This window comes from Dermacentor andersoni, chromosome 8 (assembly GCF_023375885.2).
Source record: "Dermacentor andersoni chromosome 8, qqDerAnde1_hic_scaffold, whole genome shotgun sequence".
Taxonomy (NCBI): Eukaryota; Metazoa; Arthropoda; class Arachnida; order Ixodida; family Ixodidae; genus Dermacentor; species Dermacentor andersoni.
The window spans coordinates 115,799,456-115,823,801 of NC_092821.1; the positions used below are offsets into that span (position 1 = coordinate 115,799,456).

General features: G+C 46.4%; 1 protein-coding gene across 1 annotated transcript in view; it reads right to left on the reverse strand.

Annotated features, from left to right (window-relative positions):
- Positions 1–23,199, reverse strand: part of LOC129384336 (uncharacterized) — a 73,185-nt gene extending 49,986 nt beyond the window's left edge. The window contains exons 1-2 of the mRNA XM_055069673.1: positions 22,585–23,199; positions 9,880–10,001 (exon numbers count right to left, since the gene is read on the reverse strand). Of these exons, the coding sequence (XP_054925648.1) occupies positions 9,880–10,001; positions 22,585–22,680 (218 nt within the window). The 5' untranslated portion in view covers positions 22,681–23,199. The remainder of the gene's footprint in view (positions 1–9,879; positions 10,002–22,584) is intronic.
- Between the last annotated feature and the right edge of the window lie 1,147 nt (positions 23,200–24,346).

Consider the following 24,346-nt stretch of genomic DNA (forward strand, 5'->3'; position numbering starts at 1 on the left):
CGGGCCGATCCCGAAGGTGCAGTTCGCTGTTAAGGTCCCACATACAGATTCGCTGGTAATCCTTCTTCACAGAATGGAACGGCACTGGTGTTTAAATAGAACATAAAATTATTCGGCGAGAACTGATCAGTTGCCAAACCAATTTTGCTACCTAATAAGCGGGGGATGAATATACAATAGATAGCAGTAGACCTATTTCTCTGATTTCCGATCTCGTAAAGTCAATCGGGATAGTTCGGTAGGGGCATATCGAAAGATGGATAGGCGAGAACCAAATGTTAGTGATTCTGCAATAGGATTCAGGCTTGGATGCTCAACTTGGTGTGCTTATCTTGACTTGGAAAGTTGAATTCAACTCTCTTATCACAAAAGTACGCGGCCTTGGTGACATTAGATATTGTTAAGGCGTATGACAGTGGCGAGAAGGCCATCATGATCAAAAGACTTGAAAGTGCGACTCTCCCACAGTATGTGATTGCACAGATGCATAAGTTTGTAAGCAGACGTATATTTTATTGTTATGAAAACTGTGTATCTCCTCAAACTTCCCAACTGACAAGGGGCGTTTCTCAAGTCGCAGTTATATACCTGCTATTATTTTATATATTACTAAGCCATACTTCAGCACACCATGATGTCCAGATACGTAAACACTGATCATACCGCACATTTTTGTATGAAATGATATGCTTGCCGTATATAAAACTTTGCATTCGAATTTGAATCAGACTTAAATGTTGCTGAAAGGAATATAAACATCGCTAAATATTAACAAAAGTGCAATCATTGTTTCTCTTTTGACTTTTTCTATCCGAATAAGACTGACGATCATCACGAGATAATTCCAGACGTGGAATCATTCGAACATGTGGAACTTATTTATGCCAAAAAGCCTAATTAGCGCACACACATTGAGTACGTCACATCGAAAGGATTACGTGCTTGTGCTTTATTGCGATGACTCAGCAGCATTCCGATTTGGAATGCGCGGGTAAACTCTGCTGATGATTGATTACATTGTCACTTTGTGGTGACGACCAAGAACACAGTAGGAAAACTGAATGAGGACACTAACCTCCGTATTCAGAAATGCAACTTAACTTTAAGCTCATTCTTGACTTGATATAAATGACGTCTGGTGCGAACGCGCCGAAGACGCTCATAACGTTTCTTTAGGCGCTTTGACCATAGGCGTCGTTTAAATCAAGTAAAACATGGGCTTAAAATTAAGATTCATTTCTCAATATGGGGCAGGTCTTGATCTGCGAGCTAGTTGCTTGAAAGCAAGTCCCATTGAAAGCACTGCGATAGCAGTGAACACAGTCGGTGGTCATCGAAAATTTGATCTGCGAGTCAAGCGCTTCGTTTTTTATACATGACTCGTCGAAGGTCCCAGCGTGATCGCTGGTTCCCACGCACCTTCCAGAATGTGCTACGTCATACGTGTCGCCCATATAACCTGATTACACAGGGTTCGTCGAGAACAAGTCAAATCAGCTCAAGCTTATTGCAAGAGTCATATTGGAGCTACATGGTAATAATATCACAGCCGGAGGTCCCAGCGTTCTGAAAAAAAAAAAAAAAAAGCTGCCAGGGGGACCTCCTAAGGTTACGTGAATAATGTTATCATACAAAAAGAGCAATGAAGTACGGTCGTGTGAACAATAAGAATAACAATGCATATTAACAAGAAAAAGCAACCCTACGTGAGAGACCAAACTCGTTTCATTATCAATCCTATTCATTTCTTATTAAAAAGAAATAGCATAAACAAAATTACATATCTATAATTACTTAGGAAATTAAGATGAGTCGGTTAATTCCTGAGTAAAATATTTCTTGGTGCGCGCGGAGGATTTATGAACGTTGTGTGATTATTTCATTTGGAAAGGTAATGAATTCCATATTACTGTGCCAGACAAGAGGGCGGTGAATTTGCTGTAATTCGTCCTTATGGTAGGTAACAGAAGGTTATTGCGAAGGCAAAACAGGGTACTTTTGCTGTTAGTAATGTATTCAGGGGCACTATAAGGTAAATATATTTCAAAGTTTTCTATTGCAACTCTGGACTCTGCCCCCCAGGATTGCTCAAGAAAATTTCGGACAACCCGAACTTCGCCTGTATGTCACGCGACGTCCGGGAGACGGCGAAAACGCCCCATTTGATATGATATGTGCACATTGATTATGCGTGATTATACCAAATGAAAGAAACATAATTATTGCTGATTCCACGCCTTTTTCGCCATTAGCCCTCTGCTATTGGTCAAGCCTTCTTGGACTGCGCTAGTTTTGCCTGTCTGTCCCGCGACGTCATGAATGCGCGAAAACTCAAGGCGTCAAAGTTACGTGTACGCGTTAAAAACGCAATAATATGCCGAACAAAATTGGATTTTTTTTCTGAATAGCCGGGCAGCCCCGTTCCAAAAGTAATAGAAGATGGCGGCCCGCCCATCGCTCTTGCACTGGCAAGCCGGAGCTGCGAGGGAACATGGATTTACTTGCGTATAATAAATAATTTTGCGTGGCATTATAAGGCTATCGAGCCCTTTCGGCACATATACGGCATTGGTCTGCCAACTACTCTTTGCTGAGGACCCGGTTTAGATGCATTTTTAAGCTTCCGTTACACGCGGCAGCGATTTTCGAGCAGCCACCGCAAGCTAAGCAATGGAAAACCGACCAATCGCAGACGCCGGCACCACCCTCTTCATCCTGTTATCTGATTTCACTGCGCTGGCTCGGCCCCATCGAAACCATCTCCACTTGAGCGTTCTCCTCATCTCGTGGCAGCCAATTAGATAAGAAAAGCTGCTCGATGTAGACAATGTTAGTCGCTTTGAAAGCAAAATAGGTGTCCTTCTATAAACTGGGAGCGCGTTTAATTGGGCTTTTCAAACAACAATGCCGGTTACCTCCCGATGCTTGCGTCAGTGGTTATGTAAATTTGGCGTTAGGATATGGCAATAAAAATAGATTGATTGGAATAGTTTTACGTTATAAGCCTCAAGATTAATAGGTTTAATGAAGCTGGAGTTATGGATACCTTCTGAGGGAATAACTCTGATAACAGGAGAATAGTAAATTTAGGAAACAGTGACCTGGAAGACAAATCAATTGGGCTGAAACTCATTAGGCTCGTAGCTTGGTTCTGAGGGCGCTGCAGTGGTCCAATAAGAGCATAATACATGTTGGCCCATGATAAAACACAATACGAAAGATGGCTATCAATATAACCAATATCCAAAGATTGCACGATGTGAAATGAAAAATAAATAAGTTCTTGTCTGGACGATAATATGGATCCCAAATGCAATCTTTTTCACAAATCATAGGGCGTGTCCATGAAATTTTAATTCAGTATCTAATATGACACCGAGGAACCGCGCTTCGTTCGAAACCTGTACGAAGTAAGCACGAATGTGAATGTGAACCATAAATGTGGTTTTATTGGGATTAATGTGCCGATGGTTGCTTTAGCACCTTTAAGTAATGTTGTGTCAGTCGGTGTTAAGGTTATACTGGCGCGTGGCACGTGATTTACTGGACGTAAAGATGGTCGTGTCATTAGCGTAAAGCATGTACTTTGTCTTAGCGAGGATAGTGCATAGATAATTATGAAACCACAAAAATAAGAGTGGGCCTAAAATTGACCCCGTGGGACACCTACGTAAATTAGTTTGGTTGATGGCAGATGGCCGTTAAGCTGTACCATTTCAGACCGCTTACTCAAGTAGTCCCTAATAACGTTTAGTGGAGTACAAGATATACCAAATGATTCGAGGTCACCAAGTAGTATGGGATGGTTTATGGTGTCGAATGCCTTCGTCAGATCGATGAATGCATAACCTACAATGAGACCTCTGTCAAAAGCTTGCTTGATGTCTTCAGTTAAATAAGTGCCAGTCCGGTTGAATATCCTTGGCGAAATCCGAATTGCGGAGGAGACAAAAGGCTAAATTTCTTTCAGTAGCGCATTTATCGAGCGTGGAATAGCTTTTCAACCACTTCACTTTACCAAAAAAGAAGGAAGGGTACAAATCGGCACGTGATTTCCAACGAGTCAAGAGATACAAAAAAAAAAGATAAGATTCGAGCAAATTCCAAATATTACCGGCCTGTCAAGCACTGGGCGCGACAACTTTAGGTTGTTATCGGGTGAAAGGCAGTCGCCGGAAAAAAATTTCACCAACGATTACGATACTCCCTAATGCTTGATTTCGAGCGTAGCTATTTAGGTGTTTTGAATTCATGACACATTTTATGGCAAGCAATTTAATTCCGAATGATTAAGTGCATTCGGTGGCGGCGGCGAGCCTCTGCTCGGGCAGCTCGTTTAGCAAGAGCGGCAGACGAAGCACGTCCACCGGTTGCGTCGCTCATTGCTCAGAAAGAAAGCGCGAACACGAGAACACGTGGCCTCGTTTGGAGCGAATCCTCGAGCGGAGGCGGCGGCGCAGGTCAAGTAGCGCATGCGCAGTAGCTCCGAAGCCCACGCCAGCGCTTTGTTTCCGCGCTGGCCGCATGTCTTGTCGTGCCGACACTGCTTTCCTCACGGTTTTTTTTTTTTTTTTTGCCATACCTCCTAAGTTTTTCCCTTCCTTGTTTAGCTCTCCTCTCAGCATTCCTCCTCGCACCTTTCGTCTTTCCGCTACGGTACGCCTTTGCTTTCATCATTCGACGTGTTAATTCACTCGGCATCGTCCGGATGCTACAAACGCCAGAGTAAGAGCTAAAGTAGACGCATTAACGAAACAATAATAATAAGGAAACAAAGTCCCCGGTGTTCGCTGGAAGAAGTGCCTAAACAACATCGACTACTTCAGATCGCGAGTGGCGCCCCTGCCAGTGCGTAGTGCCGTCTGGCACGATCTCATAGCCTACGGCGCGGATACGGGAGATGATCTTGTAGGATCGATAATTGTGTCGCAAAAGTTTCCAAGGCCTCGCCGCCGTATCGGGGTCTAAACGCAAATACGGTCGCCGGCCTGGTATTCCAGTAGCGTTGGTGAAGATTGTTAGCGTCAGCTGTCCGTCCTTTGCTGAATCTTGATGAGCACGCGGGTGAGTTGTTATCCTTCTTCACCGTGATCGACGTAGGCGGCCACGTCGAGGTTGTCTTCGACAGTGACGTGTGTATCGTTGAGACATACCTTGCCGGTTGCAGGTGATGACTTGTGCTGCTCATAAGCACATTGCAGAACACGGGTGAAGGTGTGTGCACTTGCCACGAAAGATATCTTTCAGGGGATACACGTGCCGAGCTCCACGCGCGATCTTTGCCCATGATACGATAGAGCCCCCATGTTTTATAGATAAAGAACAATTGTCCATTGTCTGAAAAGACAGAGGACAATTAAGAACTACGCTCACCCCCACCCAGCAGTGTGGAGGTGGGTGTTAGGGTAGTGAGAGGACTATTGGGGTGCGGGACCATAGAAAAGGATGTGCTCTACATTTGCGTACGTAGAGGGGCAGTTAAGACCTGAGAGGTCGGAGCCGTAATGATAAAAGTACAGGTGTACTGGAGTGATCACAGTGTTCAGCTAGATGGCTTTGAGGGTGTGTATTTGGGACGCGGAGAGGAAAGGGTGTGGTGGTGGAAGAGTCTGTAAGTAATGCCGGAGCTGTTTAAAGTGCTGCTTTCGGGTTTTCTTGTAAAAGTGTGCCTCCTTCGCTACGGGCGGGTAAGGCCAGGGGATTATCGAATCCCGGCTATTAATCTCACCGGCAAGCTCAAGAGCGAGCTGATTGCCAGTAATCGCCGCATGACCTGGCACCCGCACCACAGTGCCTAAAGCAGGGGAGAGAAGGAAGAGATCGTCAGGAAGGTCGTCATGAAGATTATCTGGGATTCTGTTGTCGCGAAGAGCCCGGATTATCGCCATGGAGTCCACGCAAATGCCATTTCAAGGAGATGGACGGAGAAGGGTTGGTTCTTGTGTCGCGTGAGCGATCACGGCCAATTCAAGGGACATCAGAGAGGTAGGAAGTGAGAAGGGGCCAGCAGTAGAACTTATGGGAATGACGAAGGGTATGGGCTTGATGACACAAGCAGTGGAGTCACGAGTTTGGTAATACGCTGCGTCAACGTAGCATGTGACAGTGTCAGGTGCGAAACAGTTGCGGAAGTGAACGTGGGCTTGTCTTCGTCCCTCATGAAGATTTGAGGTCATGTTAGAGCGAATACGGAGGGTGGCAGCGGAGATTGCTGGCGAGGGATGGTCGAGGGGTGTGCAGAGGAAAGTGAATCGGCCGGATGACATCCTGCTGAAGTAGCTAGTGGCCCCGCCCAGAGCTGGACAGGCGGCCCAGTTGCCGATCCCTGTGAAGGTACAAGTGCTCTGCAAGGGGAAGAAACAGGCCTGTTTGAAACAGGTCTGTATAATTTCGCTGTGGATGCGCGTCTCGGGAGATGTATGGCAGCTTTATAGAGAGCGTTCAAAGCAGATTGAATGCGATGCAATTCTGCCTGCGTAAGTGCGCAGCGTGATCGGTAATAAAGGACTTTATTCAAGGCAAAGTTGTCACAAGTTGATTGGTTATGCATTCTTCGAGGCCGCCGCGCCGCTTGACCAGTCGTCAGACTGAGTGAGTTACCTGGTGACATGTAGTGATCATGGACTGCGTTGCTCGGGTGAAAGAGCGCACTTGGAGGAGAAGGCTAAAACCCCGGCAGGATGACGTGCGGTGGCTGGGAGTACGGCGAGAGAGATAGAAAGCAAGGGTTGACAGACCGCTACAACTTAGTAGTGGAAGGGATCAGCAACTCAGTTTTCTGTGCAGACGCTTGCATACCGGAGCGGCAAAGAAATTCGGAAATGACGTTGAGGCCGGATTGTAGTGGGAATTCCACATCCCCCGGTGACCCGTGACTACGCCTAATTGTTATATAATCAGCATAGAGAATTGACTGTTTTTGGGGAATCTCGGGTAAGGCTTTGTGAGAGGGGCTACTCCGAGATTAAAAAGCACTGGAGAGAGCACTTTACCTTGATGTGTTCCGCGATTGAGCGAGATGGCTGGCGATAATGTTGTCCCGAGTCGGAACTGAGCTTGTCGGGACTGGAGAAAAGAACAAACGTAACAGTACAGTCGAGATGCACAGCTTGTGTCCTGGAGGGGGAAGAGCATAGCATCATGAAGTAGGGTATTGATAGCCTTGCGCACGTCCAGAGTGACAAGTGCGCGAACTTAACACCTCGAAGGTGGAAGGAAAAGGCTGAAGAAAAAGAAAGTGGTCGTGCGTTCACATGTGGGGACGGAAACCAATCTAATTGTGCGGAAGGAAGTGAGTATCATCGAGACTATCCGTAAGACGTTGGAGCTCTATGCGTTTTCCCTACGAAGGAAGTGAGGGAAATGGGTCGCAGGTTTGGGAGAGGGTGGCGGGCTTTCCAGGCTTTGGTACGAGAGATCAAAGAAAAGGTCCAGTCAACGGGGAGAGTGCGGTGGCCCAGTGCTCATTTATGTTGTGTAAGAGAAATTCCTTATCCGACTCAGGCAGCTTCTTCAACAGGGAGTAGGTGATGTTGTCCGCACCCGGAGTGCTTCCAGCCTTGTTTTGAGCAAAGGCACGTTCCAGCTCGGGCAGAGTGAACGGGCTGTCCAAAGAACTATTGGGAGGGCCTGTGTATTTAGGTACAGGAAAGAAGTGGGGGAGTGATGTATATCATCATCAGCCTGGTTAGGCTAACTGCAGGGCAAAATCCTCTCACATACTTCTCCAACTACCCCGGCCATGTGCTAATTGTGGCCATGGTGTCCCTGCAAACTTCCTAATCTCATCCGCCCACCTAACTTCCTGCCTCCCCTTGCTACTTTTTCCCGCCCTTGGAATCCAGTGCGTAACCCTTAATGACCATCGGTTATCTTCCCTCCTCATTACATGTCCTGCCCATGCGCATTTCTTTTTCTTCATTTCAACTAAGATGTCATTAACTCGCGTTTTTGCCCTCACCCAATATGCTCTTTTCTTATCCCTTAACGTTACACATTCTTCTTTCCATAGCTCGTTGCGTCGTCGCGAATTCATGTAGAACCCTTTTCGTAAGCCTCCAGGTTTCTGCCCCGTAGGTGAGTACTGGTAAGACACAACTGTTATATACTTTTCTCTTGAGGGATAGTGGCAACCTGCTGTTCATGATCTGAGAATGCCTGCCAAAGGCACCCCAGCCCATTCTTATTCTTCTGATTATTTCAGTCTCATGATCCGGATCCCTGGTCACTACCTGCCCTAAATAAATGTATTCCCTTACCACTTTTAGTGCCTCGCTACCTATCGTAAACTGCTGTTCTCTTCCGACACTGTTAAACATTACTTTAGTTTTCTGAAGATCAATTTTTAGACCCACCCTTCTGCTTTGCCTCTCCAGGTCAGTGAGCATGCATTGCAATTGGTCTCCTGAGTTACTAAGCCAGGTAATATCATCAGCGAATGGCAAGTTACTAAGGTATTCTCCATTAACTTTTTTTCCCAATCCTTCCCACTCCAGGTCTCTGAATACCTCCTGTAAACACGCTGTCAATAGCATTGGAGAGATCGTATCTCCCTGCCTGACGCCTTTCTTTATTGGGATTTTGTTGCTTCTTTTATGGAGGACTACGGTGGCTGTAGAGCCGCTTTAGATATCTTTCAGTATTTTACATACGGCTCGTCTACACCCTGATTCCGCAACGCCTCCATGACTGCTGAGGTTTCGACAGAATCAAACGCTTTCTCGTAATCAATGAATGGTATATATAAGGGTCGGTTATATTCCGCACATTTCTCAATCACCTGATTGATAGTCACCTGATTGGACTAAAGTTCGCTGGTATTTCGAATAAATAGGGGGCCGTTCAGAATAATTACTGTGGTATTTGGATTAAGTTGATTGGCGCTTAGATTCAAATGATTAGCATTTGGATTAACTGAAATGACGGTTGAATTCAACTGATTGGCGCTCAGTATAAATTGAGTGGCACTTGGATTAAGTTGAAGGGCAGAACCTGTTGTTTCACGAGAATGATATTCCGTTCGCAAGAATTTTTAAATGTGTCTAAGAATGGCACGGTGCGACATTGGGAGAAACACATACGGCATAGAAGTTTTGATTACAACTGCGGCACTGCGTTCTGGCCGCGGAAGTCGCCATACACAAGAGAGGCGACCGCTTCAAGTACGCTTATTCAGAGAAATTCCCGAAGCAGGCGAACTTAGCGAATGCGGAGGACGAAAGTCACTGTAATCGAAAAACACTGTGTTGCCATTCAGTCTCCGCTTTCCAAGTTTGCTGCTGGTTTGCTTGTTTTGCGGAAAACAAAAATTGTGCAAATCAGGTGCGCACGTGTCCTACAGTAAGTGTGAAACGAGGACAAGGTGGAAGCAGGAGCCAACGTTTCGACAAGTCGAGTTGTCTTCTTCAAGGCGACATATGCTTTCCACGCCACAGTATATACGGTGGCAAGGAAAGCATACGTTGCCTTGAAGAAGGCAAGCCCACTTGTCGAAACATTTAAAAATTAAAAATTAAATTATGGGGTTTTACGTGCCAAAACCACGCTGGCTCCTGCTTCCACCTTGTTCTCGTTTTGCTCATCGTATTGCATTGCCATCTCCCGCCTTCCCCGTGTTTTCCACAGTTTGTTGTTCTCGGTGCAAAGTTGTAATAAAAAACGGGTGCTACCCTCCTTCCACTAACCTGCCTTTCTTTTCTCCTCGATTTTGATGAACTGAAGTAGTAAGAAATTGGCAGGTGTAAAAATGTTAACCAGCTCCGCATATTGAGTAGCCCGGCAAACTCCGTTTCTGCTGTAGAAACTTTACGAACTTTCTATAGACGCACAAATGAGATACTTTTCAGGAATAATGATATCATGCAATCTATTTGTACGTACTCGGCGTCGTCTGATGTTGCCCGCACCACAATGATATATGTGACTCCTGGTGATGTGATCTTTGACAAGTCGTACATTGCAGAGTCAAATTTCCAGGCGGCAGTGGTAACTCCGAGTGGTTCCTGAGGAATATAAGCGAGTGTTAGAGGTCGACCTGATTCAGCCATTCGTTTCCATTTTTCTATCAACGTCAAAAAAGCGCCCTCACTTCTTGGACGAATAACTGAAGGTAATTTATGATCCCACTCATTACAAAATACAGGCGACTTCTCTAGAGGCGAAAAGAACTACAAAAAGGTACGACAACACTGGGAAAGAAGATTACATCGATGAGAAAAACCTGTAAAATGATTTCCCTTTGTTTTAATTTCACAGTGCCAACAAGAGCTAGGAATTGACATAGCGCTGTAACCTAATGATGGAACACCTTCACCGTGCAAATATATTAGCACAGAAATGTAAAATTACTAAAGCTCAAAGTAAGGTCCCCATAGTTGGGAGATGGGTGCTCGATCATTACTCCACAGCAGCACCGCATTCGTCGCAAGTAAATTTCGTGTGACTAGTTTACTGCTTTAGTTCACAACAAAGATATCAATGGGTCATAATATGCAGCATTTGCAAGTGTGAAATACCTTGTTTCGTGATTGAAATCACGAAAGTGCTCATACATCGACGAGCAGCAATTACCGCACTTAGTCTTCTCGCAGCGTCCACAAGAAAGAAAGGAAATTAAACGGTCTATAATCTCAATTTCTTCTTAACAAAACAGGTTTTTCGTCTCCGATTAAAGGTAGCATCAGGAGACGAAACGTCATAAATTTCTTTTTTTACCTGGTCGCTACAAAGGAAAGGCCACACTCACGGGAGAACACGTGCGGTGCCCTGCTGGCGTCATGAGGAGCACTGCAAGACCTGCCACGGGCACAATTCTCGTGCCGCGAAAACGGCGGCTCTCGGAGCTCTCTTTTTCTCGCCGACCGAGGAGAGCATGCGGGTCTCGGAGCTCTCTTTTTCTCGCCGACCGAGGAGAGCATGCGGAAGGTTGGTTCACATGTGCTAGGCGAGCGAGAGCCCACCGCCATCTCATGTCTGCTCCAGGTATTATCACAACCGTCCGCCGCAGGGATAGGCAATCGCCGGCCGGGTAATTCTTTGGGCGAAGAGCGAGACTGTGGCATGGCTGGCACAGGAGGGCAGACTCCGATTACTATGGCCGGGGCCCAGCGCAAGCGCATTTTGTCGCGAGCGGTTTGCCACGAACCTTTTTCCTTTAGTTTGGCTGTACGTTTAACATATGAATTATGAACTGCTATCGTGACAGAGGGTAACCTTTAAAAGTACTCTAGAACGAGTGAAAGTTGTAACGCCTGCGGTTTACTAGTGTAGTCAAGCAGAGCTAGGACTTGGAAGACTATGAGAAACCCCACTGGACTTCGAGTTCTCGCTGGGTGCGCACACTGTATGTGAAACATGCTGTGTGCGTACGAAGTGCGCAGCGGCGCAGCGTGCGCACACAGAATGTTTTTATTGAAGCTGAGATCACGGGACGCAAATCCGGGTAAGCAGGAGCCCGTGATTTTCCAAAGTTGTTGTTTCTGGGACATCGCATGTCACGACCTCAACGGCGGCAGAACTAACGGCCCTGCGTCGAGCACTGGAATTCATTGATTCTGAAAGACCTAGAAAATGGGCTGTGTTCTGCGATTCAAAACCAGCACTACAGGGCACGCAGTCAGTTCTCCGACACGGATGTCATGACCAATTGACATACGAAGTTGTGAAACTTTACCATGATGTCCAACAAAAAGGTCACGAGGTCGTTTTTCAATGGATACCTGGTCACTGTGGAATCAGTGGCAATGATTCCGCCGATAACGCTGCTCGCACAGCACATCAAGGAGAGCACAGCGTTTCAATTCCGCTTTCGAGGACTGATGCTGCAAAGCAGCTTCGACACCTGGCACGCAGTCTCACAGTGACCGAGTGGAACTCACCAAACTTACGACTCACGCGACTGCATCGACTAAACCCCTCCCTGCAACTCCGACCTCCACTCGGACTTCCTCGACGTGAAGCTACGCTTCTCTGTCGCCTTTGGTTAGGAGTGGCCTTCACAAAGGCATACTCTACATTAATTGGAATGGCTGACAGTGCAGCTTGCGAGGTCTGTGGCACCGAAGAAAACATCGACCACCTGCTGTGCCACTGTCCAAGATATGCCTCAGAGAGACAAGAACTTGCCAAAGCTTTCCAAAAACTGGACAATCGGCCGCTTTCTGTGCAGGTGCTGCTAGAACACCGCCCCCATCGCCCGTCGGCCCATAAAGCGGTGAAGGCGCTTTTGTGTTTCTTAAGGACGACGGGTTTGTGCGACCATCTGTGACTATTAACGCGATTTCTGTAAGACCACACGCGTCAGCGAACTCGCCGCAATTTCCTTCTTTCCTTCCCTCCTCTCTCTCCCTGTGATCTTTGTTTTCCCCTTTCCCATTCCCCCGGTGTAGGGTAGCCAACCGGACGTTATTCTGGTTAACCTCCCTGCCTTCTACTTTTCTCTTTCCTCCTCCTGTTGTTTCTGGCTTGTACATCGCAGGCACCGGACAGCTACAAACTTCACCGTGACACAGATACTTCAAAATGCCTCTTGATGAATGATTTATCCGCATTTCGAAGCGACCAAACGAGAACAGTTACGGGCCCTCTGTCTGCCATTGTGTTCGAGCGAAAACCAACCCTAGAGCATCGACGGACTGGCAATGGCCTAATTGTACGGTTTTACTGCGACACAGGTAAACGAATGAAAGTGCGTTTACCCCGTCCGTCCGTGCCATCTGTGGCGCTTACAGCGACCACTGTAGTCGATGACGACAGACAAGGATTATTTTTCTTTGTCCTCGCACGGCCACCACGTCATCCCCAGCCATAGCATGAAGAAAACTCCACAACCGCTGGCACTGGCATGACAAATTGTGCCAGTAAAGGCATGTGTCTTTCGGCGTAGAGCGTGCCCATTGCTGAGCTGTCGCACAACAAATCTGGACAATTAGTGCAATGTTCTGCGCCGCTCACAGACTCCGAGAGGAGTGGTATCTCTGCATGTCTTTGAGAGATCAGAAAAAGCAATACTGAGGCGGACGAAGATTCGAATTTGTACGCATGGCGTAAAAATTGTTCTTAACCAACTGGTAGTGCATTCTATATACCAAATAATGTATGCACTTCTCGCCTCATTCGCTGAACGCTTCTTTTTTTCTCATGAGGAAGCGCCACGAACTATCCCGACTAACTTGAGCCTACAGTTTCGCTGTGAAAATCGTTTCAGGAGATTTGAAATTTGAAGAATTTTTAATGTGCCAGCGTCAGACACGTCATACAGGTACGAGCTTGAATCTTGCGGTACGGAATGTAGAAAACAGAGAGTTGTGATTTTTTTAAACAAAAGCAATGTGAATATGAAGCACAAAGGTGTTCGGAACCAAATATACGTAACTGTACAGAATCATCAACCGCAGCGAAATTAAAACTGCATTAGGCTTTGTCCGAACAATAGCGAATAAAAGCTTCTACAAAGATATGTTCCTTATTTAAAGAAACAAAGCCTACTTAAACACAGGGGAGTCATGAATGTGGAATGCAGTCACGTACATCACAAAGAAGAAAAAAATCGCAACTTTTCTAATCCACACCATTCTTCTGTACGATTGCGCATTTATTGTTGCAAGCTTATATAAGTATTCATGTCTTTAAATTATAACACAAGTTATTACACCAACACATCCTTTCCCCATAACAAGCCGACCTCTAGCTGCCGTGCTCTTGTCAAATGCGCCAAAGTGGTTGAACGCAATCATTTGAGGAAGAAGCAGGCAAGTAAACCGAAAAAAAAAATAACACACTCGTATTCCCTGACAAGTAATGCTGCTGTCGCACTACATTATTGCGGAGCCGATGGTATCGCCCAAGTCAGCTTCGTTTGTACTTTTTTTTTATTTTACTAGCAGCCTTTAAATAGCACCTAACCGGAATATGCGTGTACCTAAAAGGGGAGCCAGCTCTGCGTGACTTCGAGCACGTCACCTTTCAGATTTTCCAGTGCACTAAGGGCAGCCCCGAACGTCACCCAAGCTTTGACTTTAAGCCGAGTAGCTGCGCTCGTTCGGAACGCTTTGGATCATGAGGCACTTTGGGCGAGTGGTGGTGACGGCCTTTATTTGGTCTTACGACTAGCGTTCGTAGGTCATGCCAAAAGGCGCATTGAATTGGAGCTGGTTTTCAATGTCATTGCCTCTACACTGTGGAGTGAGTGAGGTCCTTATTCGCTCCTATTTTTTTTTTTGGATCATATTTACTATTTTGACATATATACATCTCACTTTCCTGCATGATCAAGAGGTCGGTCTACTCACTTATGCATCTAAAGGCAAACAGCAACGACATTCTCATATGGCTAACCATGTCAATCGGTTGTAGAATAACTCTGACGCAAGAATATTTCGAACGCCTTTGGTCGAGGGGACATCCACTGAAGAGTTCTTCACGGGGGGTTAAAGTACGAAGCTGTATTTCCTTTTGAATGAGGGTTCTTTGCATAAAAGTCATTATCTGGACTCTTTTGCGGACCTGTTAGAGTAACCTCATGCAGACATCTTGAAGAACTGGAAACTTTATAAAACGCAACGATCCCATTGAAATAATTTTATCGCGTGCACAAACAAATTTATACTCAGCAGTGATCTTGTCTGTCTAGCACTCAACATTTACTGGAGCGCTGCTCTCAAAGAGTTGCAGCTAGTAATCGCTACATTCAGGAATGCCATCGTGACGTCACCTCGGTTTTGCATCTTCGTCTCTCAAGGGTATGGCCAAATCCGGTTCACGCGGGGAAATACCATTCGAAGAATTGTTCTAGTTTTGCCATGGTTTCGAAGAACTGTGCACATTTTCGGCCCGACGTTTATTTCCTGCTCAGGCGGGAGTATCTGAACAACTTGCATAGTGATGCACAGTGGGAACGATTGTGCACGTTTGTGCAACCCTTGTTCCGGTACCCAAAAAACAATCAGCTGGCCAAAACGGTATCCTCACTCCGTCGTCGAGCCAACTGAACCTTTCGAGACGAGCTAACGGCGAGTATTTGGCATTTGTGATAATGCGCAATTAATCAACTTCACCTAAACGATGCGCTAAAATGTGAGCGCAGTTACAAATGTGAGCAGAGCAGGCCTACATGGGTGATAGTTTGGGCTATTTGGTTTTCCAATAGACTCTGTGCTGTAGGGCGAAGCGGGACAAGCGGACTCAGGAAAGAAGGAGCAGAAGCGCTCGTATTCGTTTTCTTCCTGAGGCCCATGTCCCGCTTCGCGCTGCACCACACAGTCGCGCGAATTAACAGCATGGGGCAACGTCGAACTTCAACATGGGTAATGCGGTGACGGGACTAGAACGTAGTTCATCCTTTGTGCCTGTTCATTTGGCGTCGACCTGATACACAACTTTATTTGAATGACTTGTCTGCATCAGCTTGAATTAACACCGCGATGTCTTTTTGCTTTACTTAATGAAATCGTAACAGAGATCGCGTTGCACCGAGTGTCAGCAACGAAAATGATTTGAGAATGAAAATGAGAACCGAATGCCCGCAAGCGCAATGGCAAATTTGCTTGGCGCACTTAATCGTTGTTCACTGCATTCGTTGGCCCGCGAACCCAAGCAAACGTCTTCAAGAGCTCTTATCCCTCCAGATCCTGCGCCCAGCAGCAAGAGCGCTGAATTAAAATAAGCATTGTTCCGCTAGAACTAGCTTTCTTGTCATGTTTATTGTTTGCCGGTGCGCCACCGAAAAACGGCCATGCAACATAGGCGACCCCCTAAAGCTTCGTAGAAAACCTCGCTACACTACGTACAATCTTGACAATCGCTTCGTTAAAGCATACTTCCTAATTCTCCTGATTGTATTGCCTAATGTTTACACATTTGTGCTTGTTTTACAATATTACTGAGGCTGCGTCAAATTTTACGAAAACCAGTATGAGTTCGCAAAAGAAGTTAAAAGTGCGGAAGGATGACGCGGTGGCATATGACAAAAAAATGCTGCAAGAAAGGAATTGTGATAGCATCTGTTTCGCCATATTGGGGCACCGTTAGTAAACTCTACCATATACATGAAGTGTGCTTTACTCAAGCAAGTTAAGGAAAAGTTCCTGAAGCATGTGAAGACGAGAACAATCAAGTAGCTGAAAAAAATCACCTGTACTAAAATTAGGTGTAGCTCCTCGTAGAAATGTAAATAAATTGTTAATAAAGAGCAAATGCATCCCGTGCGGATCTGCACCCGATATTTCTGAGCGCGAACAGTAATGAAATGGTTGCTATTGTTTACCCTCCAGTTCCTTTTCTGAAATCTTTACGAACTAATATTTTGCACGTAGGCAGGTATTCTTAAGCAACAGTTTAGCCTATTAACCATAATAGAGGAACCAAAATGCACGTGCGCGAAACGTTAAACTACCAACACCGTTTAGCATACACACAACGATTTATCTGATTTAACGTTACCATCTTTGTGTGCTTTACGTAGTTCACCTAAAGCATGGCGGCGGTCCCGGCCGCCCACTGAGAAATGAACTTGGCGCCGTTTTGGAGAATTCACTTCGTTGGTTGCAAGTGATTGTGTATACTGCTTTTGCTTAGTCTCACGCTACTTCGACTGCAGAGCGTTATGGATAACCTTAAAGAGTTTTCGAGATGGCATCTCGTTTCGAACGCGTCCAAGCCTAATTTAAAAAACCTAAAATGGCCGGACCGATGGATGGATGGACGTATGGATGGTTCGACGCTTTGTGCGTCCCCTTTGGAACGGGGCAGTGAGTTTCGCCTCCAAACTCTTGTTATTATATTGCCTAATGTCCTACATATGTTAGAAAAAGGAAACGGAGAATTCTCATCACTAAACTTTCTGGAACCCTATAGGGAACTTTCTTTTGTACGCCCCATGACCAAACTTCCTGAAACTGTATAAGCAACATTCTTTGTACGCCTGCGTTGTTTGTCGTTTTCTTACCTTTCCTCCTTCAGCCATCCCATCGTCTCTTAGTAATATCGATTGCGGAGATGTTTACTTTCCCTCTGCTCTCGCTGAACCCAAGCGCTTCTAGGAGGCCAGAGGTGTCTGAATCCACCGCTGCACAGATATCTTCACATTCTAGGAAAACGTGCTATATGGTTTCCCTAGCTTTAACGCAGCAAGCACATGCTTCTTCTTCCTTGTTGTATCTCCCTTTATAAGTGCATGTTCCAAAGCATGCTGATCTCGCTTCGAAAAGTAAAGTTTTTCTTTGAGTTACTATAAATTGTTTCTTTCCTGATATAATTTTTTCCTCCGAAGTGGTTACTTACGTGAGGATCCTTTTCCATTGCCGCCAACCATAAGATTATATCAGCCTCTCTAACTTAACGCTTGACGTTCTTTGTTGCCATTTTGCTCATCATGCCGGTCGCATAGTAGCTGGTAATAAGTACTTCCTAGTTAGTTTCCTACACTGTGCGTCATTCTTTTACCTGTACAACTATCTGAACACTGTTCTTGCCCATTTATTTTCTGCCATATTATTCAGCCGTACTTCATATATACTTTAACTGCAAGTTTCCCTCACTTCAAAACTTGTCCTCGAAATGGATGGATGGATGGATGGATGGATGGATGGATGGATGGATGGATGGATGGATGGATGGATGGATGGATGGATGGATGGATGGACGGACGTACGGACGGACGGACGGACGGACGGACGGATGCATGGGCGTTATGAGCGTCCCCTTTGGAACGGGGCGGTGGGTTGCGCCACCAAGCTCTTGCTATTATACTGCTTAATGTCCTACCTAGGTTAAAAGAATAAAGGAAAAGGTTATGAACTTCCACCACCAAACTTTTTGATCCCATATTGCGAACTTTGCTTTTGTACTTCTCCGTTTTTTGTCGTTTCTGAACTTTTCTTCCGCCTATCTTCCAATCGCCTCTTATTAGTCTCTACTGCGGACTATTTACTTTTCCCCTGCTCTCGCTGAAGCCAAGGGCTTCAATGAGGCCAGTGGTGCTTAAATCGACCGCTGGGCTGATGTCTTCACATTCTAATAAAACGTGCTCCATCGTTTCCCTAGCTTAACCGCAGCAAGCACATGGTGCTTCTTCCTTCTTATATCTCACTTTATAGGTGCGTGTTCTAAGGCATCCTGATCTCGCTTCGAAAAGTAATGAGCTTCCCTTTGAGTTACCATAAATTGTTTATTTCCTTATTTCGTTTTTACCTCTAAAGCAGTTACTCATGGCTGGTTTCTTTTCCACTGCCACCACCCATGAGATCACTTCAGCCTCTCTGAATTTCCGCTTGACGTTCTTTGTGGCTGTGTTGCATTCGAGATACATTCGTAATAGCAGTGCCACCTATCGGTAAATTTGGAAAATAGGTGCGACGATGGCATATGGCCTTTGAGATGGAAATATTACGGAGGCTATGGTAGACAGCTTGTACTGCCTGTTATTTTCGCCGCAGATTGCCCGACCTGGAAAGTACGAATACAGCGAACTCTTGGCTGCCATTGCGCTACCTATCGCACTTTCCTGACGCACACACAGATAAAATCAGTTATGTGCACTATGTACGTCAACTTCAAAGCGTAATGCGACAGCATCCTGCACGTAAACTACGCTATCACGCTGAACTAAAACTCGCTTTCTGCAAAATTCGTTAGAGGAACGGTAACGCTATTTCCCTCACTCGCGCTATTACATTAACGTTAACTAAAACTGCCTCATGTCCAAACTGTCCCTAGACGGCCAGTGAAGTGTGAATTCATTTGGAAAATATTAACACAAAGGTGACTGTGGTCACAGAATCTGTTCCAAATGGACTCGACTTGATTCACTCACATCCTTTCTTGTAATAGTATTATGTAGCGCCGCGATTATCTCCTCCAGAGCCGGTGAAGAAGGATGCTCAGCTGCTTGTAGCGTGAGAGAAGGACTTTAGTGCTTCACTTCATTAATTATCGGTTTACTTCTCATATTGCACTATTCACTTATTTTCATTTTTAATAGTTATCAATTTATTATTTGTTTAATTTCTCAATCATATTACCACACGGTTGGAGGCATATCCCCCACAGTGGGCTTGTGCCGGTCACTGAGGCTCCATCATCATCATGCTCATCATCATGATATTATCATAATATAGCGCTTCTTTTTAAATTCGTTTAATCATTTTTTTTACTAACTCACCCGATTTTTCCCCAATGTACCATGTGATTATGAGATGTTCGTAGAGACAAGCAGACAGAAAAACAAACAAACAAACTCTAATACTTAGATGTTTTATCGCTAGGCAGTAGGCAGTTTATTTCACATTTACAAAACACTTATTTCATTTCACTTCATCTTCCCCCCAAAAATTATAATAACATATTTCTCACCGCTTGATTTATGGCCGATCCCCCCTAGTGGGTTGCGCCATTTGACCGAGGAACACGAAAAGTTCAACACGCTGGCGCTGGACGACCTGAGTGATCGTTTTTACTTTTAAATTAATTATTGCTCATTCAATATGACCTTCCTGATTTTATTTAACAGGTAATTAAGCGCTATTCAATGCTATTTCAATAGCTATTAGGAAATTTATGCTCCATAATAATTTCGAATAATCCACCCATTTCTTGGCCAATCCCCCATCGTGGGTAGGAGCCACACGCATCGCAGGCTACAACAACAACAGCGACCGTGGTATCGGGTGCTGTCGAGATCCACGGCTGGTACCATCACTGGCCGTCCTAAATAAGCCATGCCACGGCGGCTGCCTATTCGCGCCACCTCTCACAAAATGGTGCCATCGGACGACTGAGCCCAGTCATGCCAGCGTCAGCGCAGCGGCTCTAGCAAGCCGAGGGCACGTGGCCTCACGTGGTGCGGTAGACGTCCCCCGGGTGCAGGGTGCACGGGAATTCTATCTCGACATGCCCGATGTCTGGTTCGTCTAGCTGGACAGCCACTTCCGTGTCAACAAGGTTCCAGGCTCCAGGTGCCCTCCCTCCCCACCCTTACTTCTTCGAGGACTTGAGGCCAGCCACCCTTGTTCACTACGCCGCCTCGAGTGCTCAGCTACAACAGAACTATCGCGTCATTGCGGGCCTTGCCGTCCCACAACGGCTGCGTTGCCCCGTGCAGACCATCAGTACGCGCTGGCCCCAGCATTACACCCCTACAAGGTCCTTGAACCTCGTCCTCATTTAAAAGGCAGCTGCGCGGCGACTCTTTCCAAAAATTTTACTGGACCAAACGCAACCGTTTTCGGCTACTGTAAGGCCCGCCGCTCTCCTACCTTGGACCGGCTCCTCTAGGCGCAAGTTTTACGCTTGAGGGCACGGCAACGCGATAAGCATGAGCTTCGCTATGCCTTCAGCGACCACCGCAACCCTGCTGCTACCGACATTCGAAATTTAACCGCAAGCAGCAGCAGGTGACATTTTCGACACCTAGTGCTCCACTTTCTTTGGATGCATGGCTTACCGAAGTCTTCTAGGAGCAGCTGTGCCGTCTGGTTTCTTCAGCTCAATGCTCATTTCTATATCAACATGAGTCACCAACACTTGCACTGTCTCCGCGCAAGTCGCGAACTGCCAGACGGTCTTCTTTCGGAACTCCGACTTCTGCCAGGCCCTGGCATCTACAAGAACGTGCCGCACGTGTTGAGTTCGCGCAACAGTATCAGTGTGGCTGCTCCTTGCTCACAACCTATGCTGCTTGTGCCGCCTGGTACATCTCTCTCGGATTGCGTGAACCCTACACTACGAACGAGTGCAGCATCTGCTTTCCGTAGGCCCTCTCATGAAAGCCCTGGCAAGGTACACAACAAACGAGCAGCGGCCGGACTAACAACGTCTTCTCGAGACCAAGGTCTTGCTGGTCGTCACAATAGGCCTCCCTTCACTACCCTACCCGCACTTGAAATGGCTACGCATCTGAAATGGCTACGCATCTGAAATGGCTACGCACAATGAATCAGCGAGGGGCGCAATGCACAGCTACACTCGCAGTTCTCCTCTACTGCCACCGCGGCACGCCAATGGACGACGCCGTCTTCAGCGTTCTCCTGAACGGCGTAAACACTCGGAATTCGCCAGGAACCGGCTAATACGCCTTAACTGCGCTTGCCCAATTGCACACCTGTGGCCGCTCAGGCGTAGACAGCGCAAGAGGAAGTCCACAGCGCACAATAGAGTGCGCCCTACGCGTAGGCTTCGGTGTCCGTGCCGCACCGTCTGCACACAGGCGCGCACCTCACGCGTTCCTGTGTGCTCTCTTTGTGCTTCCATTGCAGACATCCCGGTGCAGCCTCGACCTTCTAACGCACCCAACAAATTGCCGCTCATGTGTACAGGCTTGCAGCCTCTCTCCTTCGTATACGTGCGCCTTTTGCGCATATTTCAATCGCGCTTCGCACTAGGAGGGGGTCCTTCTAGCGGCGCGACTATCGCCTCCAGAGCCGGTGACGAAGACGGCTCACGTGTATGTAGGGCGTGAGAAGAACGTGTTGGTGCTGGAGCTGAGTGGCCGCAGTATGGGCTGCTAGCCAGATACCGCGGCACAATGGCTGGCCGTCTTAAATAAACCGTCGCATGGCCGCTTACCTCCTCGCGCCGGCTCTCACAATTCGTTGAATGAGAAATCATCGTACAAATGGACTACCCTAGGTACTGAATAGGAGCCACCCGCTCGGAAAGCTCTGCACATCACGCCGAAACTTAAGCCAATTGAGAAAGAGAATAGTCGCATTATGCGTAAATGTAAGATGTAGGTGATGTTAGGTCAGATGATTCCGACATTTAAAAAAGGTCGCGGTTTTTCCCTAAAGGCAAATCATCGATTGGGATAGCAAATAATTAGAAAGCTATAGGAAGTAAGGATAGTAGCTTTGTCGGCCTTATAAACGTGTAAACATAGACATAATAAGTAAATTAACAGACACGGTGACCCGTCCGCACAGCCCAACATGATCTCACTCGATGACCTTGGGAACTCTCTGTCAAAACGGTGCAGTGAGGAAACGCGGCAGCATCAGCGAGCGAATTTACCTCCGTGCAGCCGCTCCCACGAATTGAACACTGTACCCATCAGAAATGGCCTTCAAGATATAGCGGACCCGAACTAGAAAGCACCCACGCCTCCCCGTGGCTTAGCGCGATACGGAAGGCGGCGCGCTTCCTCCCCGCTTTTCGCCTTTGCCTGCGCGAGATTGAGCCACGATCGCCGGCTCACCCTTGCATGCTTGCACTCGCACATACGGCATGCGGCGTGCGGCGACGATTTCATCGCACATAGACTCTATAGGCAACCTCACGGCGAGGTCAACGCCGACGGCAGGAATGCGCCTGGATTGTCCATATAACTGCTGTCGCAATAAAAACGTGTTGTAGGTTTCCGTCATTCAAATAAAAGAACCAGTACGTTTGATGAGGGTTGAAGGTGAAGCCCTCGCGTACTACTGGAAAGATGGGCATGAATTATTTTCTCCCAACAAATCTCATCACACTTGTTCCTAAACGCAGACAACTGTATTTGGCTCTCTGAAGGCTGGCTAACTCGATGTTTTTATGGCTCTCCTGCAAGTGTGTCGAGAATTGCGGGACGCCGTTTTGCGGTAAAGCAACACTTACGTTGTAGTACACGTGAACCCCTACCAACCTTCTTGCTTCTCCTATCAGTGCTAGAAGATTGGCGTCCTGGATTGCCGGCTCAGCGAAGGAAGCCATTTTTGTCCGCCTGTGGTAATCTGCTTTTCTCGAGTTTGCCAAATAAAGCCCTGCACTTTCCGTGAAGGAAGATACTTGACTTGCCGGGGCACTTTACACGCAAGCCGACAGAGCGAGCAAAGAAAAATCAGACGAAGCAGGAGAACCTCAAACGATCGTTCTGTCAGAAAATTGCGTCCTGGCGGTTGAAAGACGAATACGGCCAAGCGCTCGGGTAGCGTGAATAAATAGAAGCGTGGAACATTCTAGAACCAGTTTTCGCTTCCGGCAAGAGACGTCACTTCCGGCGCTCTCCAAGCAACGCTCGCCTCTACTAGAACAGTGCAGTACGTCAGAAGCCGGCGTAGGTGCCAGAGTATGGGGGCGCCCATGCACAAATCGGGCTGCGTGTAATAAAGGTGGGCAATTAGTTCATCCCTTCGGTGCAGTGAACTATTGACAATTGGCTAGAGCAAGACTGTGCAACTAATGCGGATGAGGTCACGCTTGAAGAAAGCGGCTTGGCAATTTTCGCTGCGTGTTTGTCGAGGCTAACCGCAGCTTCCGTGGTGGTGCGCGCATTTAGTTATGCTTAGTACCGGACAAGATTAATGTCCAGCCTGCCTTGACCATTATGCTGGCGGCATGAATGCGATTTATCTTTCGAATGCTGCTGTAAGACGGAATGGAAGCTTCCAGAAGCGGCTTGCTTGATATACGCTTCCCGTTTGCTTGACTAAAAGCGAGCTTTCTGGTCAAAAAAGAGGAATATTTCTAGCACCGGCCATGTCACAATGAAACGAATAGCGATAATGTTTTTATTTTTTTTACAGGCATCAGCAATAAAATGTTTTGAGGACATGCCCAACAAAATGTCTAAAATGAACAGGCATGTCGTTTGTCTGAAAACGCTGCCCAACTTACCTTGTGTGCTTTGAACCTTTTAACAAAAATATATTTCGGTTAGTGATGCAGCCTTTCTCTTGCACAGAAATTAATGTCACCAGATATAAATGCATTCCGGTTGTAGGAAATATAGCGGCCGCTGTATTACGGGAAAACGTGTTTTGCAAGAACTCATCATCGCGCCCTGTCACACGACATAATGCGCTAACTTAAAAGGTGGTGTGCAATGATTGAAATTAAATGTGTCAAAGTTGCGGGGAGGCCTTTGAAATATTTATATGGGATCAGCAATAACTGGTGCGTTTCGAAAGCGAAACACCTATAAAATCGTGCTTAGGACCTTAGTGCTATACCGTTTTTCACAAATGTACTTTTTTTCTACAGATCAAACAACCTAAATTATGAATTAGGAAGGAAAGATTTGAGATTAACAGTCTATTGTTAAACTACGTAATTTCAAGGAGGTCACATAATGACGAAAGGGTCGGAGGTTATTACCTTTTGTCTTAGAATTGCTTTCAACACTTTATTTATTTATTTATTCATTCATTTAATATTATTTGTTTATTCTTTTATTCGCGCATCTGGGCTGGAAGGCAGCACACCGATGAATTGGTTGATCAGGATAAACAAACCATGCAACGAGTAAGAAGTAACTTTATAAAAATACAATCTGAGCCCATGGTAAATACCAGAAAAAATGAGTGCGCACAAGGAAGGCAGGTTTGTGTTTTGGAAATGCGTTTTGCACGAACTGATCCTCGCGCACGCGTGACGACAT